Source organism: Melospiza melodia, chromosome 10, assembly GCF_035770615.1.
Source record: "Melospiza melodia melodia isolate bMelMel2 chromosome 10, bMelMel2.pri, whole genome shotgun sequence".
NCBI classification, from domain to species: Eukaryota; Metazoa; Chordata; class Aves; order Passeriformes; family Passerellidae; genus Melospiza; species Melospiza melodia.
The window spans coordinates 23,697,121-23,711,563 of NC_086203.1; the positions used below are offsets into that span (position 1 = coordinate 23,697,121).

Sequence of the window (14,443 nt, forward strand, 5' to 3'; positions counted from 1 at the left end):
GTTGTTGTAACTTCCATCCCTCTTTGGCAAGATATAAAATAATCTGCAAAATATGGAGATCCATGTCTGAAAAGTCTGTTTAAAAGTAATGCACTATCGAAATGGCTTGGCTGTGCCTGAAATATTTGTAGATTTATTTGCTGTCAAAGGGTGGTAAAATATTTAAGGCAAATAGCCTAGTTGTGTTTAGCAATTTTACCATGAAAGAGCCTAGGGAGATGAATTTAAGTGTTATTTATACTAATTGTGCAAAATATTTTAATTGCCCAATATTAGAAATTTATTATCTATCAGTTTCCTTCCTGTTCTTTTCTTCTTTCCTTCTGGCTCATTTGGCAACATTTATTCTAAGAAATTGCCTGGAAGCCTGAACTCATTTCAGCAGAGTGTGTGTTACAGTGCATAGCATTGCAATGCTCCAGTTCACCTGCTTCTCTTTAGCACAGTCCAATTAAAACACAGTGAAGGCACCTAGATAAAGGTGCTGCTTTTTGCTGGTGAGGCTTGCATGGAGCTTTAGGCTTGCAGATGGGTGTCTTGGATCACTCATCTCTTTATCTCCATTTAAGAGATGGTATAAAAGCCCTTCAAGTAATGTCTCTGTGCTTTCATGCCTTTTTAAAATGCAGTGCTGTGCAGTCTTCAAGAAAAGAATGGTTTTCTTAGTTTTGAAAAGTTGCTTTTCTGCAGGCCTTGATTTGGTACAGCACTAATTGCTAGGATACCTTATGATTTAGTGCTTTTTTTGTTACACACTAACAAGATCTTTTCTTTAACTTCCCTGCTTGAAGTATTCTCATAGTGTGACACTACTCCAGACTCCAATAGACAAGGCTCTGTCTCCAAAGGCTGGCTGGTAGCTCCGTGTTGAACTACTCAGTTAAGAAGTTCATGCGCATTAGGGACTAGGAATAAAACTGTGGTTCAGCTGCTGCTATAGTCCATGGTGGCAAGTCAGGATGATTATGACATGGACAATGTGTGTACCTTTGAATTCGTCTCATTTTAATCCAAAACCAGATTTGTGTGCAACCCTTGTCTTCAAAGAAAGCTTAAAAGAATGTGAGTGTGGCACACAATCTAGTTAATCTACCATTATAACTAATGATTTCACCATTCAGACATAATGTATCGATCTTAAAGGCTTTTTCTTTCATAGCTGATGGCTTGATACCTTTTAAACACTAATGCCAAGGGTATAATCTCTCTGAATAGTGTAATAGCTTTATATTTAAGGTAGATTGGGGATAAAATTTTGTGTTTTCATGTGAGCTATGAATACCAGTAAGGTACTCAGGCAGGAATTACCTTATCGTACCTTTGAGGGCACTTATCAAATAATTTTTATTGGAAAGTTAATCTGTTGAGTCAGAGTGATTGGAGAGCTGCTCAGGATGCTGAGTGTAGCCAGCATTGCTTTTGCTGTCTGCAGATCTGTGGCCCGGGCTGATTCATTTAGCACATCATGGAAAATCATGTAGCATTCAGTGCTGCTTAAAGTGACATGAAATGGTGTGTAAGGGATTTCTCCGCGGTGGCTTTGAAGGATCCTGTCCTCCTGGCAGGGCCCAGCACAGCTCCACAGGCTGTGGGTGTTACACCCAACACACACCGACAGCCAGGGGAGCTGCTCTGGGTTTAATATCACACTTGTGTATCTGGGTGTGCAATCTCTCCCTTTCTCTTTTAATCCTGTATCTGCAAGCCTCAGACCGTATGCTATGGTGTTCATTTCCCCTCTGCAATCAGCACTGGCTTGATGGATCAAAGGAAACTTGCAAGGCAAGGGTTTCTGCTGTGCCTTCTCTTCATCTCTCCCTCCTGCTCTGTGTCCCTCTATTCCACCCCTCTAATTTGGCTGCTCCGTGTTGAGCCTTCCTGGAGTACTTTCCTGCCCCTCCTATTGTCCTGATTTCCACTTTCCGAACTTTTGCAGGGCTCCCAGAAGAGAGGAGCATCTCCTGTTTGCTCCCTGTCAGAGCAGCCTAATTGCTGGCTTTTCTCCAGCATCCAGCTCTGCAGGAGTGGAGCAGGAAACCACTTGGCTGCTCCCTGTTCTGGAGCTGTTAACTGTCTCCCAGCTGAAAAAAAAACTTTTGGAATCCTGTAGTTATTGGTGCTTATAAAACCTAAATGTTTTCGCAAAAACTTAAACTTTTCATTGGTGTCAGGTTGTTTTGGTCAGAAGGTGCAGCCCCACCTTCCCCTCCAAATCGGGAAAAAGTAGTGATTCTACCTGAAACATAAGATTGTTTTGCTGTATGAAGCACTTCCTTTTTTGAAAGAACTTGATTTGAATGCTTTGGCTCTTCCAGACTTTTATCTGAAAAGCCACTGTATGCTCTGTTCTGTACCTTGGACCCCTTGAGGATCAGAGAGCCACTGACCCCAATTAACACTGAAGAACAGGAGCACCATGAGATTGAATCTGGTTTTCTGATGACTTAACCACTGTGAGATATGGCCAGCAATATCTGTTTGTTCACTAGCACAACAATACCTGTGTTTTCTTGTGTTTCTGTGGCCTCATGAAGAAATGCCTGGTTGTACTGTGAACTGAGGGAGGAAGGGGATGTTGTGGCGTGATTTTTGTATGAGCCAGACCATTGCCTTTCCAGTTCACAGCATGGCCAGAGATCCTGAGCTGTCATCCTTTTCCCAGAGTTTCTGTCATCCTTTTCCCAGAGTTCCTGCAGCTACCCCATAAGTGCATATCTTCTCTAAATTGCTGATGACTACTGAATTACTGCATGTTTATAAGGGGATTATTATTGAAAACAATGTTGGGCTGTCTAGCAGTGGTACAGGATTTTATTTAGAATAGGATGTTTCTTTCTCAGCTTGTTTCTTTTTCAGTCCTACAGAAGCTATTTAGCAACCAGCAAGTCTCTTCCCCTAGTTCTCTTGCAAAGTACTTGAGCTCCCTCCTGGTTTGTAACATCTTTTATGGTGGGAACAAATTTGTGTACAGCATGTCTGTTCATCTTTTATAAATACAGATAGGTGCACAAATCTATTAAGTATCTCTGCAGAAAACTAAAACTGCATATTTTTATAAGAATATGAGGTTTATAATTGCATGAATAAGATGCTGACGGAAGCAAATGTTCAATTTCACATTAAAGTTAGGCATTCAGAGAGGCTTGGATTTGCATAATTTAATTTTCTGCACAGAAGACACTGAAAATCAGTGGTATGATTCATGGCCATACCATGGTTACTGTGAGGCTTTTTGATGGCTCCAGCTACAAGTTCAGAGGTGTTTACAACCCAAGATGTTTTGCACTGACTCAGACCCCCTGTACCTTCAGCAAATACAGATTATTTAGGCTCAGTGCCTTTCTCTGGATGTAAAGGCACACAGGAGGGCTCGCTGGGCAGGAGCACCTTGCTCTTTGGAGGAGGCAGTGTCCAATCTTCCTCCTGCCTGAAAGGTTCAGACCTTTTCAGCAAGAAAAATCCCACAAATATTTGCCTTCTCTGTAGAGGATGCTCAGGAGAAAGCTGCTGTCTTTCATTTTATAACAAGGAGAGGCTTCAGGTGTATTTGTCAGCACATATGATTTTTAAGTAAATAGGTTGGCCATTTTTTTCTGATAGCCTTTCCAGCCATCTGCCTGGGCTATTTCATTGTTCTCTTCCTTGGGCTTTTCATGGTCTCTTATCTTTGTTCAGTTCTGTGGGTTTTTTGCCAAGAATGTTTGGGTCTCCTCATCCCACACCCGTTCTTTCCTGCTGAAATGAGTGCCTGTTAACTCCCAACCACGTAGGCATATAAAAGTAAATAAAAAGAAAAAAAAAGACTGAAGTAAGATGTTTAATTTAGTATTTTTAGAGAGGAAAACAAAGCATGTGAGGTCGTGTTGCCTACAAATCCTGGTAGCATGATGTGTTCCAGTGTTTCTTGTTCGCAGCCTAGGGTGAATTTAACATTTAGAAAGTTGCCAAGGAATCTGGAAAACTCATTCAAATGGCACAATTAGTACCTTTGCTTGCACAAGAGCTGATTTGGCAGGGGGAAACCTGCACTGCCTTTCCTGAAATTGCACGACTTTTCCCACCACTTCAGGGTTCCAAAACGTGCAGAAATCCTCACTGCAGAGGGAAGGGTGCACCCAGAGCTGGGCAGCACTCATGGATAACCTGGGACACAGCAGGCTCTCTGCTGCTGTGCTGCAAGAGGCTCCCAGGAGCTTTTCCAAAGGGAAAGAAAGGCAAATTCTGAGTTACTGGTGCATGATGTTCAATAAAGTCCTGTTCCAGGCTTCTCTCCAGGACAGCTGTAATTGGCTTGGGAATAGAAGGGAATGCAGACTTGGTGACTGCATATGGGCAGCAGTGCTTCATGGGGTTTTGTGAAGCCTTAATTTGAATTATTCAGCTAGTTCCTTACTGATCAAATAAGCGGTTTGGGAGAAGTTGGGCTTAAATTTCCATAAAGCCATTTGGTGCATACTTGTTCCTCACATTCCATGTCTATGGATCTAAGGTGGTTTTTGTTTGTGTGCATTTATTATGGTGCTCTGAAAAGTGTAGCTGAATTTATTACAGACTTTCCACTGACATTTGTGAATTTACACACCTCCACTTTGGTTCAATCAGATGCATAGAAATAATAAGCCAAATGTGCACATAAAAAGCCCAAATACCCCACGTCATCATGGAAGCAATTCATTCCTTTACAAAAGAAAAAATAAAAATTGTTGGAGGTATAAAAGAAAAAGTCCTGGGATGGAATGTAGGTGGGTAGTGGTAGGATGTGGGGTTTTTAAATGGTTTTCTTGAATTTAACACCTTGTTGCTTGTGGAGTTTTACAGAGATTTCTCCATTCCTGTTCTCTCCCTTTCATGCTGTAAGTCATTGGCACAGTGGGTGTTTTGACAGACATAGCTTGGCAGTCATTGGCAAAGTAAATTTATCTTCTGGGTCTGAAAAGAGAAAGTTTGGTCATAGGTCAAGGCTCATATTGTTTGTTTGTGTACATCAGAATTTCCTTATGCAAATTGCTGGGGTTGTACAGGCACCCAGACCAGAATAATGGCATCAGTGAGTCCTGGCTTCTCCTTTGGATGGGGGCAGGTTTCAGCCTGTTAAATTCATTTAAGCAATCCCTGGTTTGTAGTCTCTGCTCAGCAAAGATTGAAGCTTCACTCTGCAAACTCCAGGGAGCCAATACCACTTTCTTAACAATTCCTGCTTCTTTCCTTGCAGCTCTGACTGAAGGTTATGTGGGCTCTCTGCATGAGAACAGGCATGGGAGTTCTGTGCAGATCCGCAGGAGAAAGGCTTCAGGGGACCCTTACTGGGCATACTCGGGTGAGTGACCTCTCCAGAGCACTAAAACATGAAATGGCTCCAGAATCAAATTGTTTACTTGCGTTTTATTACTACTGTGCTCAGTTTAAATTAGTTTTACAGTATATTTTCCTTCTTCTGCCTTCCTTGCAAATTCCCCCTGTACACATGCCTGCCTTTCTTGCATTTCTGCCATTTACCTGCAGGATTTGCCTTATTATTCTCTTCATCCTTTCAATCTTGTTTTTATTTCTTGACATACCATTGGTCAGGCATGCTCCCAAACTTTTCTTTGCTCTTCTGGTCTAATCAGTACATTCCCAAGCTCACCATGTACTTACCATTTTGTGCCTTCTAGGAAGACTGTAAGCATCCATATCTATATATATATATATATAGATAGATATATATCCAGAGTGAAAAAAAAAAACACCCACAATTTTTTCAATTATTTGTTTCTGTGCATGTATTTTTGTGGTAGTGTATAATGATAACAATGAGACTTGTCAGTGAATCAAGCCAGAATGTGTGGTGCTGAAAAGATAGGATACTGGAAGGGTATTTTATTGTTTGTCCCACTGCTTTCATAAAGTCTTATGGAAGAGCTCATGCACCTGCACAATTTTGAAATACCACAAATAAAAATACACTTCAGAATGATGTGCTGGTTGAATGATTTGCTGGTTGCTGTGTTTTAGAAATGGTGTTAATAGCTGTGTTGACTCTGTGGAAGATATCCAATATCTAAAATTTTTTTATGAAGATTTCAAGCATTATATTGAACTTGTGTGTGCTTTTCTGGAAGATATGTTTCAGACATTTGTTGCTTTTCCAAGAGGGTTGTTGTGCAGGGCTAGAATTAGCTGAAGGAAAAAATATTACTTTCTAAGAGGTCGGAATGCTGGTATAAATATGCAACTGTTACTTTTTGACTGCCAACACCCCTCTTTTATCCAGACCATTGATTTCATTGGGAATGAATGATTATAGGTAAGTGTAGAGGTTTTTTCCATCAATATACACAAGTTATCTCTATTAGATGTCAAAATACAATCTGTCTCATTTGCAAATGGGGTCAGGCAGTTAAAATAAATCTAAACATTTCAGTAATGTAGGACAAATGACCACTTTTGATTTTCAGCCAGTTCAGCCTCTCCTATCTGATGCCATTCTGCTCGTATTTGCTCACTGAGGGGACCAGAGGTTATGAAAATGCTGAGCTTCTGTGTTTAGGTTGAAAGTGGGAATAAATGGTGGGTGGCAGAGCCCAGATAGCAGACAGATGTTTGTTCCTAGCTGAGCACAGTGAGCAGGATGATCATGTTATCTGCTTCTTTCTCCTTGCTTCCTCATTCCCCAGAATATTTCCCAGGAACCCTGAGCAGGGCTTGGCTGAGCACTCCATGTACTGAAGTCTGTCCTGTGGGTAGGGTTTTGGACATGCCTAGGAAGTTTGCATCAAATGAGCCTACAGAGAGGGGAAACTTCACTCTGCAGTAAGCAATTAGCCCGTGCCAGTGGTTTCCAAGCTCTTTCACAGGCATTATCTGGTAGGCTGCTTCCCTTCCCTAGCCTCAGACGGTCAGGCCAGCTCCCCTCCAGTTATTTGTACAACAGCTGCTGGCCCAGCCCCAGCAGTTATGGGCAGGGAAGGAGGCTCTGCTGGGCTGAGGCTGGAGTTCCTTCTGAGGGATTTTGCCAAAGGGAGTGAACAAGACCAGGACAGCCCCTGACAGCCATCAGCGGCAGCTTCTGCTGAGCCCCAGCACACACCATGTGTGTGAGGCTGAGCTGTGGCTTTATATTGATTTCAGTTGAGTGGAACTGATTTACAGCAGCATAGGTCTCTCTCTTTTTATGGCTGTGCCTGCCTGCTTGCAGAGCTTTTGTATTTTTGGGCTTAAGATTTCTGTAGTAAATCTTGAGTTGGGGGTGGAGAGGTCCAAAAGCAGGAGGGCTGTTGTGGTTTTCCTGCTTGGGGGTGGGAAAAGGGCACAGCCATGTTGCAGAGAGCCCTCAAATATCCATCTTCCACAGGATGTATCTGTCCTAGACTGTGCTTTAGATTATTTCCTCTGTAGCCTGTAGGAAACCATCTGCTGCTCTCAGCTCTTGTGGAGGGTGGATGGTCTAGGGGCTGGTGTAAGCTCTGAAGATGAGGAATTTTCCAGTTTTATGAGTGATCTGTAGCATTGCCCTGTGCTGCCTGGTCATATTGATCCTCTCAGGCTCAAGAGTTTAGAGAGGAGAAACTTCATTCATGGATCAGGTGTTGAACAACCCTCAGACCTGTAACACTGGTATGAGGTACCCACATCCCTAAAGGTGCCTGTGGATGTGAACTCCAGTGCCTTGTGCACAGAGCTGCACCACACTTCTCCTTTCACTGGAAAGGAAAGGATTTTAAGCCTTGTAAAATAACCCTGTCTACAGACACAATTCTGACTATAACATTTATTCTAGTTCAGAAATAAAACTTGCAAAAGTAAAGACTAGATAATTAAATGAAGAAGGCCCATTTTGAATGGGTTCTGTCAAAAAGACAGCAGGAAACACAATCAGCCCTTTACAAGAAACTTCATTAAGTCTCTGCTAGCAGCTCTTTAAACCAAATTCAGAAGTGAGCAAATGCTGAAAACAGAAGACTAGCTTGTCTTTAAATAGGAACAGCAAAACTGAATGAGACTGACATCTCCTAGATGTTCTTTTTAGGGTTTTTAAGAAGCTCAAATGACATTTCCAGGGGGAATTCTCTGCGCATGTGTATTCATGTATGTTTTGGCAAAGTATTTATTGTGTTATTTATAGTATTATTGTAAGCTTTGAAATGATTGTGTCTTAGAGTTTGTCAAAGACTTCCTAAACTGGGACTGGCCACATTACCTGTGGTGCAGCAGAAATGTGGAATAGGCACAGCACAGTCACAAGGGGCAGGTGTGGATCCTGAATGTGTTTCACTGCAGTCTTTACTTTGCCAACTCATCTTTTCTGTTAGGCTGACCACTGAATGGACAGGTTTGAAATTATTTTTAGCACATCTTTATACTTGCCACAGAACTCAGTCTGTTTCTAGCACCTATCATAGTGACAGTTAGTAACAGTTCAGGTGCTTTTTCATCAGTGTGGAGATATTTTTGTAAATGCATAAATGGTTTTTTAAACAAAAAACCAAAACAATACTTGAAACAAACGCCCACAGAAATATGCTGCTGAAACATCTGCTAGATCCAGGGCTTTCTGACTGACCCTCCCTTGTGTAATGTATGCTTCTTCACAGAGCATAATATTCCAGACCTTTAAAGATGCCTCTCAGTGTCAAATGTTGCATCTGTCAGTGCTCAGAACACTTTGCTGGCAATCTGAGCAGACCCTAGTTTTCCTTGCAGTAGCCCAAAAAATGAGTAGCTTCTGGGTCAGGGCCTTAGGAGGAGATTACAGTGTGAGATGCTGATGGAGATGGTTGTACCCTAAGTGATGGTAGCCCTGGAGGACCTGTGTCTACTCAGACCTGTTCTTTTGAAAAGCTGTTGTGCAAAATTGATGTGACAGTCATTGCATGAAATTGTGGAAAACCAGAAGTAGGAAGGGGCTTACCCAAATCAGCAAACTCCTTTTCGAGTCTTCAGGTAAAAGACATGATGTCTAATTATTCCCAGTGTTAATTTTTGCGATGAATGGGATGGGATGGGTCTGCCCTGTTCTGGGGCAGGATGCTGTAGATGATGTTCCTTTTGTCACTGGAGTTCCCCAGCAGTGCTGGGTGCTGGCACTGGCAGGGCTGGCGTGCCCTCCTCCCTTGATCACTGTTCTGCTGATCAGCTTCAGTGTTGTGAGCTGACTCATTCAAGAAATAATCTTCTGAGTAATCAAAACCATTTGGGCTTCTCAGAGAACAAAAAAACAGAGGTTGGCTGAGGATGTAGATGTGTTCTTTTTAGATGTTTATCTAAGCATGGCTTTGTAAAAAGAATCCTGTGCAAAAAGCTCATGCAGTTGTTTTTTTCCTTTAATCTTATGGTGCATTCAAGGCATCTCTTTCCTCTTTGTAGCTTTAGTCTCTCCTATTCTGTGTGAAATTATTTGCACCGCTTATGATGCTTCTGTTATTTGTGCATGTCCTTACTGATATTTTTTTCTGTCTAAAATGTTGAATCCTTTCTCTCCAAGATTCTGTGCAGCTGCTGTGAACATTAGGAGAAGTTAATAGAAGAAAAACAGGCTTTACAAGAGTAGAGATGACCCTGAGAGTGGGGAAAGGTGTCCATTAAGAACAGGAACTTTGGCCATGCTGTCAAGCTAGTGGACACTATCAGTGTGTGAATGCTTTGTCCTACAACACTTAGGCACTTATTGCTGTCCTTTAAGATGCTATTATTTAAAATATAACTGGTGGTGAATGTAAGAATTGAGTGTTCTTCTCAAAAGCAATTGCTGGCATTAAAGCAGGAATGATGGGTAATGGTTATTTCCTGAAAGAACAGCAAATGGTGTTAACTGTGATGGAATGTAACTTGGCCATATCCTTTGTAAATGTGTGAATTTCTCTCTTTGCTTAGACTGTTCTCATTAAATAAGCTGCTAATGTGAATTGGACAGGAAATAATCAGCACATAGTAAGGAAAGCATCAAGACTTATTGAACTGAGAGGTAACTAATGGGCTATTTGCTGTGGTCAGTATTTCACTCCTTCAGTCCCTCAGAATAATAAATCTTGGTATTGACCAAAACTCTGGCACACCATGTGTTCAGTTATCATTCCTCTGTGAAAGTACTCATCTGCCTTAAATGCAGGATAGTCAAAATGGGGCGGTTTTGGCTCTCTTGCTTTCTCACTCTTTTGAGCTGACTTTCTAAAGAGGAGCTAAGCTGAAAGTAGGAAAAACATTCTCATTAATATCTGATCAGTAAAGTGAGCTTTGAATATTATCTGCACTCATCAGAGATGAATGGTAGTCTTCAGTGAACCCTGCTGGAACCAGCTGCAAGGCATTCGTTCCCATATGCATCTTGTTAGGGGAACAGTTGTTCCAGAAATCAACGCTACACTCTTTCATGGGGGGAGCACAGGAAACCATAGCTGGAGAGTTTGCTGCTACTGTCTGAGCATGAACCCTCGTTTTGAACGTGCACAGCTCAAGCAACTGCTGTGTGTTTTCCCAAATAAACTGGAATTACCATCTGTATGTTTTGATTGTTTGTATTCTGATGTTTCTGGTTCATGAGGCTTCATGTCCACGGCGCTGTACAGATGTGCACGAGGCACATCTGTGCCTGCAGAATCTGCATCTAAATGTGCCCATACCCAGAGCATGTCAGGGAGAGTTCCCTTTATCTTTCTTTAGCTATCCTGCCCCTGTGAAGGAGCCAGTACCAAATACTGTCTTTTGTTTCTGTTCTGAGAATGTGACACCTCATTTCTTCAATCCTTTCCCAGAGAACAGGATACACCTTCCTAACCACAGCTTGTATCAGGAGCTCACAATCAGCTTGTGTTGAGTATTTACCATCAGCAGTTCCCTGAGGAGAGCCAGCCTTGCCAGGAGCAGCCCGAGCAGTCTCTATCATTTTTACTGAGCCATAGTGCTGGGGAGCACTGCCCTGATTGAGAGTCTTGTCATTTGCTTTGTTTGTCTATTGGCAAGTTTCTAAATAATCTGCTAAGGAAACCTCAGATAGTAATTTAGTTTCTACTTAGACACAGACACGATTTCATTATTGAATACCATTAATACTGTTTACTCTCTCTCTTGCCACCTTTTCTTGTGTGCCGTGCTAACAGTTTATTCCAAGTACTGTCATAGTCAATCCTGGTATATCCAGTCTATATGGAAATGCTTGGCTGGATTTTTAAAAGTTGGATGCCGATATGGTGAAATTCCCTTTTTTCTTTTTTTTTTTTTTTTGGAAAGGTTCTCACTAGAATTTGATTGGTTTTCATGCTTAAGTGCATTAAAGCAAATCTCTGATTTTTGAGTGTTGGGAATTTTTTCTTTACTGTTTCTTAGCAGATAGGCCATTGGTAAATGAACAGCTTTGAGAGGCCGAAATAGGAGATGAGCAAGGAACCAGTTCCCTCAACTTTCACTCCTTCATGAATGATTTTCCCTAGCACAGCACAGAAGTATAAAATAACAGCAACAGATGCTGGATGAAATCTTCAGAGCTTTAGATACAGTTGTTCCAGTAGTGCATCACAAGCATTTTTACTTTGCACTGCTGCAATCCCAACTGTGGTGACCTCCCCTCACATGAAGGAGCACAAAGAGCTGCTTTAGCTGGGGAGGGGAGACCTCTCACTTCTTTAAATGTACTGTGCTTTTTGTTGCATTTTCTTTCAATGTGAACACTGGGACATTTGTGGAAAACCTCTGGAATTACAACAACCAGTGCACTCTTTCAAAGGACTGAGAATGTGCTAAAGTGCAGCAAAAAAGTTGTCAATTTAGTTGATCTCTAGGCACTGAAATAAGTAACAGGACAAAATATTTCAAGTTCTTTAGACATAAGAGCACATGAAATGCATATATTTTAAGTAGGCAAATGAAAGATGGATTGTTTGGGTAGCAGCTCTGACTGAGACTCAGCAAATGGACTGGAGAATACTCAAAGTTTGAGTCTGCTGTTTTTGAGGTCCTTGAATGATTGCAGTGATATATTGCACTTCCAATCTTTATTTCATATGTAACTGAACACATATAGGAGAATAACAGGGAGGAAAAAAGTATGTGAACAGCAAGGATACTTCAGTGAGGAACAAAGCAAGCACGGAAGCTCTGAATAGCCTTGTAGTGTGTGGTTAAAAAAAAAAAAAAAGTAGCTTGGCACAAACGTTATTGCAATAGTCCAAGCATGAAATAATCAAGGAATGAATGAGAATTCTAGTTGCAGGATATAAGCAGAGTCTTTGTATGAAATGGCTGAGCCAGGCCAGTACTGCAGTCTATGCAGTAGATGTAGAATTATTTCCATTATTTTTGTTATATCAGATGGCTTATTTCTGTCTTTCCAGTCACTGCTCAGAAGATAATCTTTTCTTCAGTGTCTCTGCCCCAGGAATTGCCCCATCTCTCCCCTTTCCCAAGAAGTGTCTCCATCTTGCAGAATGTGGTATTTCAGATTTAGGGGTTTTAACCATTGTGATCCTTGAAGAGCAGCCCCTGCCTGCCCAAGGAGCAGATCAGCCACACTGGGCTCCCTTCAGGGTGGAGGGAGAGGGGCAGGGCTGGGCAGGGCTGGGCATGGGATACAGGTGCCAGGTGTTGGTTCTGTGTCAAAAGGCACATGTGTGCTGCAGAAAGGAGGTGTCCCATGCAGATCCTGTGGGAGTGCAGAATGAATGTTTAGCAGCTACAGGAGCTCTGGTTCTTACAGGGGCTCTGAGCTGGAGGTGTTTGACGTGGGGCCTGAGGGACAGGGCAGGGTGAGTGACTCCTGCCTGCACCCACAGCAGAGGGGGAAATTCAGCGCCAGTCCCAGGCTGTGCTCTGTCTCTGAGGCCACACATCCCACCTCATCAGATGCTGATTGGAGACACCTTGGTTGCCTGGGAGATTGCCTCCTTTGGGGGACCATGTTGGTAGCACAGCTGCTGTGAAGCTCCTCAGATAACAGAAGGTCTTCTGGAGGTGATCAGCTATGGAGCTTAATTCTTCCTTCATCAGCAAACTCAATTTCTCCCTGTGCTGGTGCTTTGTTGAAGCTCTTAGTCTGTTCGATGCTTTCAGTTTTTTCCAGTGGGTTGGAGGAAGATCACGTTCTTTTCCTATTCAATACACAGAACATTTGGCTTTAAGTTACAAAGTTGTTTTTTTTTTTAAGAGTGTATGTGCCCAAAGAAGTTGGATGGGCACACTTTTAACTTGTCAAATTAAATAAATATGAAATCCTGCAATGGAGTGCAGAGCTGTGCATATAAATTACATCCTTAAGCAGCACTTGAGTGATTTTCTGGAAATGTTTTCAACTTTCCTCTGAACTTTTAAGGGTCATCTCTGTAGCGTTTCTATCTGAGGGAGGCTATTGGCACTGGAATGATTTATTGAAGAGGTATGTTGCTCTGCAGTGTAAAAATAATGTCAAGCCTCACTGAGAACCTGAGTATCAAGCTTCTGTTTTTGTAAAGCCGGGAAAGCAAGTGGGTTTAATTCAGCTGAACCCTGAATTAATGTTTCATAAGTGTGTGTTCCCACCCATTCCTGTCTCTTTACACTGCCCAGTTGTGAGAGGAGTGGGACTGTGGGATGATAATATTTTCAGGCTAATTAGTGGGATGAGTGGTTTCATTTGTGAAGCATTAGGAACCCTTTGTCCCTGTTGCAGATACAAAGATTGGCACTTGACCTGCCATAGTAAGGGCTGGTGGGTATTGCTGACTCATGGAGCCCTTGTGGTTTCGAAGGGTGATATACATTTGAAAAACACAAATCCTTTAAAAGTATCTAAGCCTTGGCCAGCAGTAACTCTATCACCAGAGGAGTCTTTGCTGCCCTGAGTATTAGCCTTTCCATCTTCCTCCATCTCCATCCTGCCTGTTTTCTTCTGAGCAGTACCTGCCAAGTTTAACCCAAGCCAGTCTGTTCTGGCCATGGCTGAAGTGAACCCCTCTCCCCTGCATCCCTGGGTGAATGCAGTCTCACTCCATGTTTCCTCTGGAGGGTTCCAGCCCTGCAGGCACGCACACAGCTGCACATCCCTCCTTAGCACAGCTGCTGAGAGGGAAGCTCACACTGTGTGCTCAGCTGTGGAGACCAGGAGGGCACAGGCAGGCTGGGTGCCGTGGCTCATCGCCCCAGTGTGCCTGCACTGAGCTCTCTGATGCTGCCCCGTGCTGCTTTTTTTAGCTTGATGTAAATTAAAGCATTCAGGTCAACATCTAAGGTGTGCTGCTGGAGGAAAGTGGAGGAGGAGCTGTTCCATGTGGAGTTCTTGATTTCTGACTCTCTTGAGAGCTTTTCTGAGCTGTCTTGGTGTATAAATTTCCTCAGAAATGAACAAAAGAGGGAAAGTCCCTGCAGCTGAATGCCTGAAGGTGATGAGTGTTGGCATGTGACTGCAGTTTCTGTTGCTTTCCTTATGTGGAACAGTGAAACAAATGTTTCCTATGTGTCCCAGCTCCCCATAATACACTCAGAGCTAGAACTGAGGTGA

General features: G+C 42.5%; 1 protein-coding gene across 1 annotated transcript in view; it reads left to right on the forward strand.

The window, feature by feature from the left end:
- Nucleotides 1–14,443, forward strand: part of PTPRG (protein tyrosine phosphatase receptor type G) — a 391,006-nt gene that overhangs the window by 81,987 nt on the left and 294,576 nt on the right. The window contains exon 2 of the mRNA XM_063164912.1: nt 5,213–5,317. Within this exon, the coding sequence (XP_063020982.1) occupies nt 5,213–5,317 (105 nt within the window). The remainder of the gene's footprint in view (nt 1–5,212; nt 5,318–14,443) is intronic.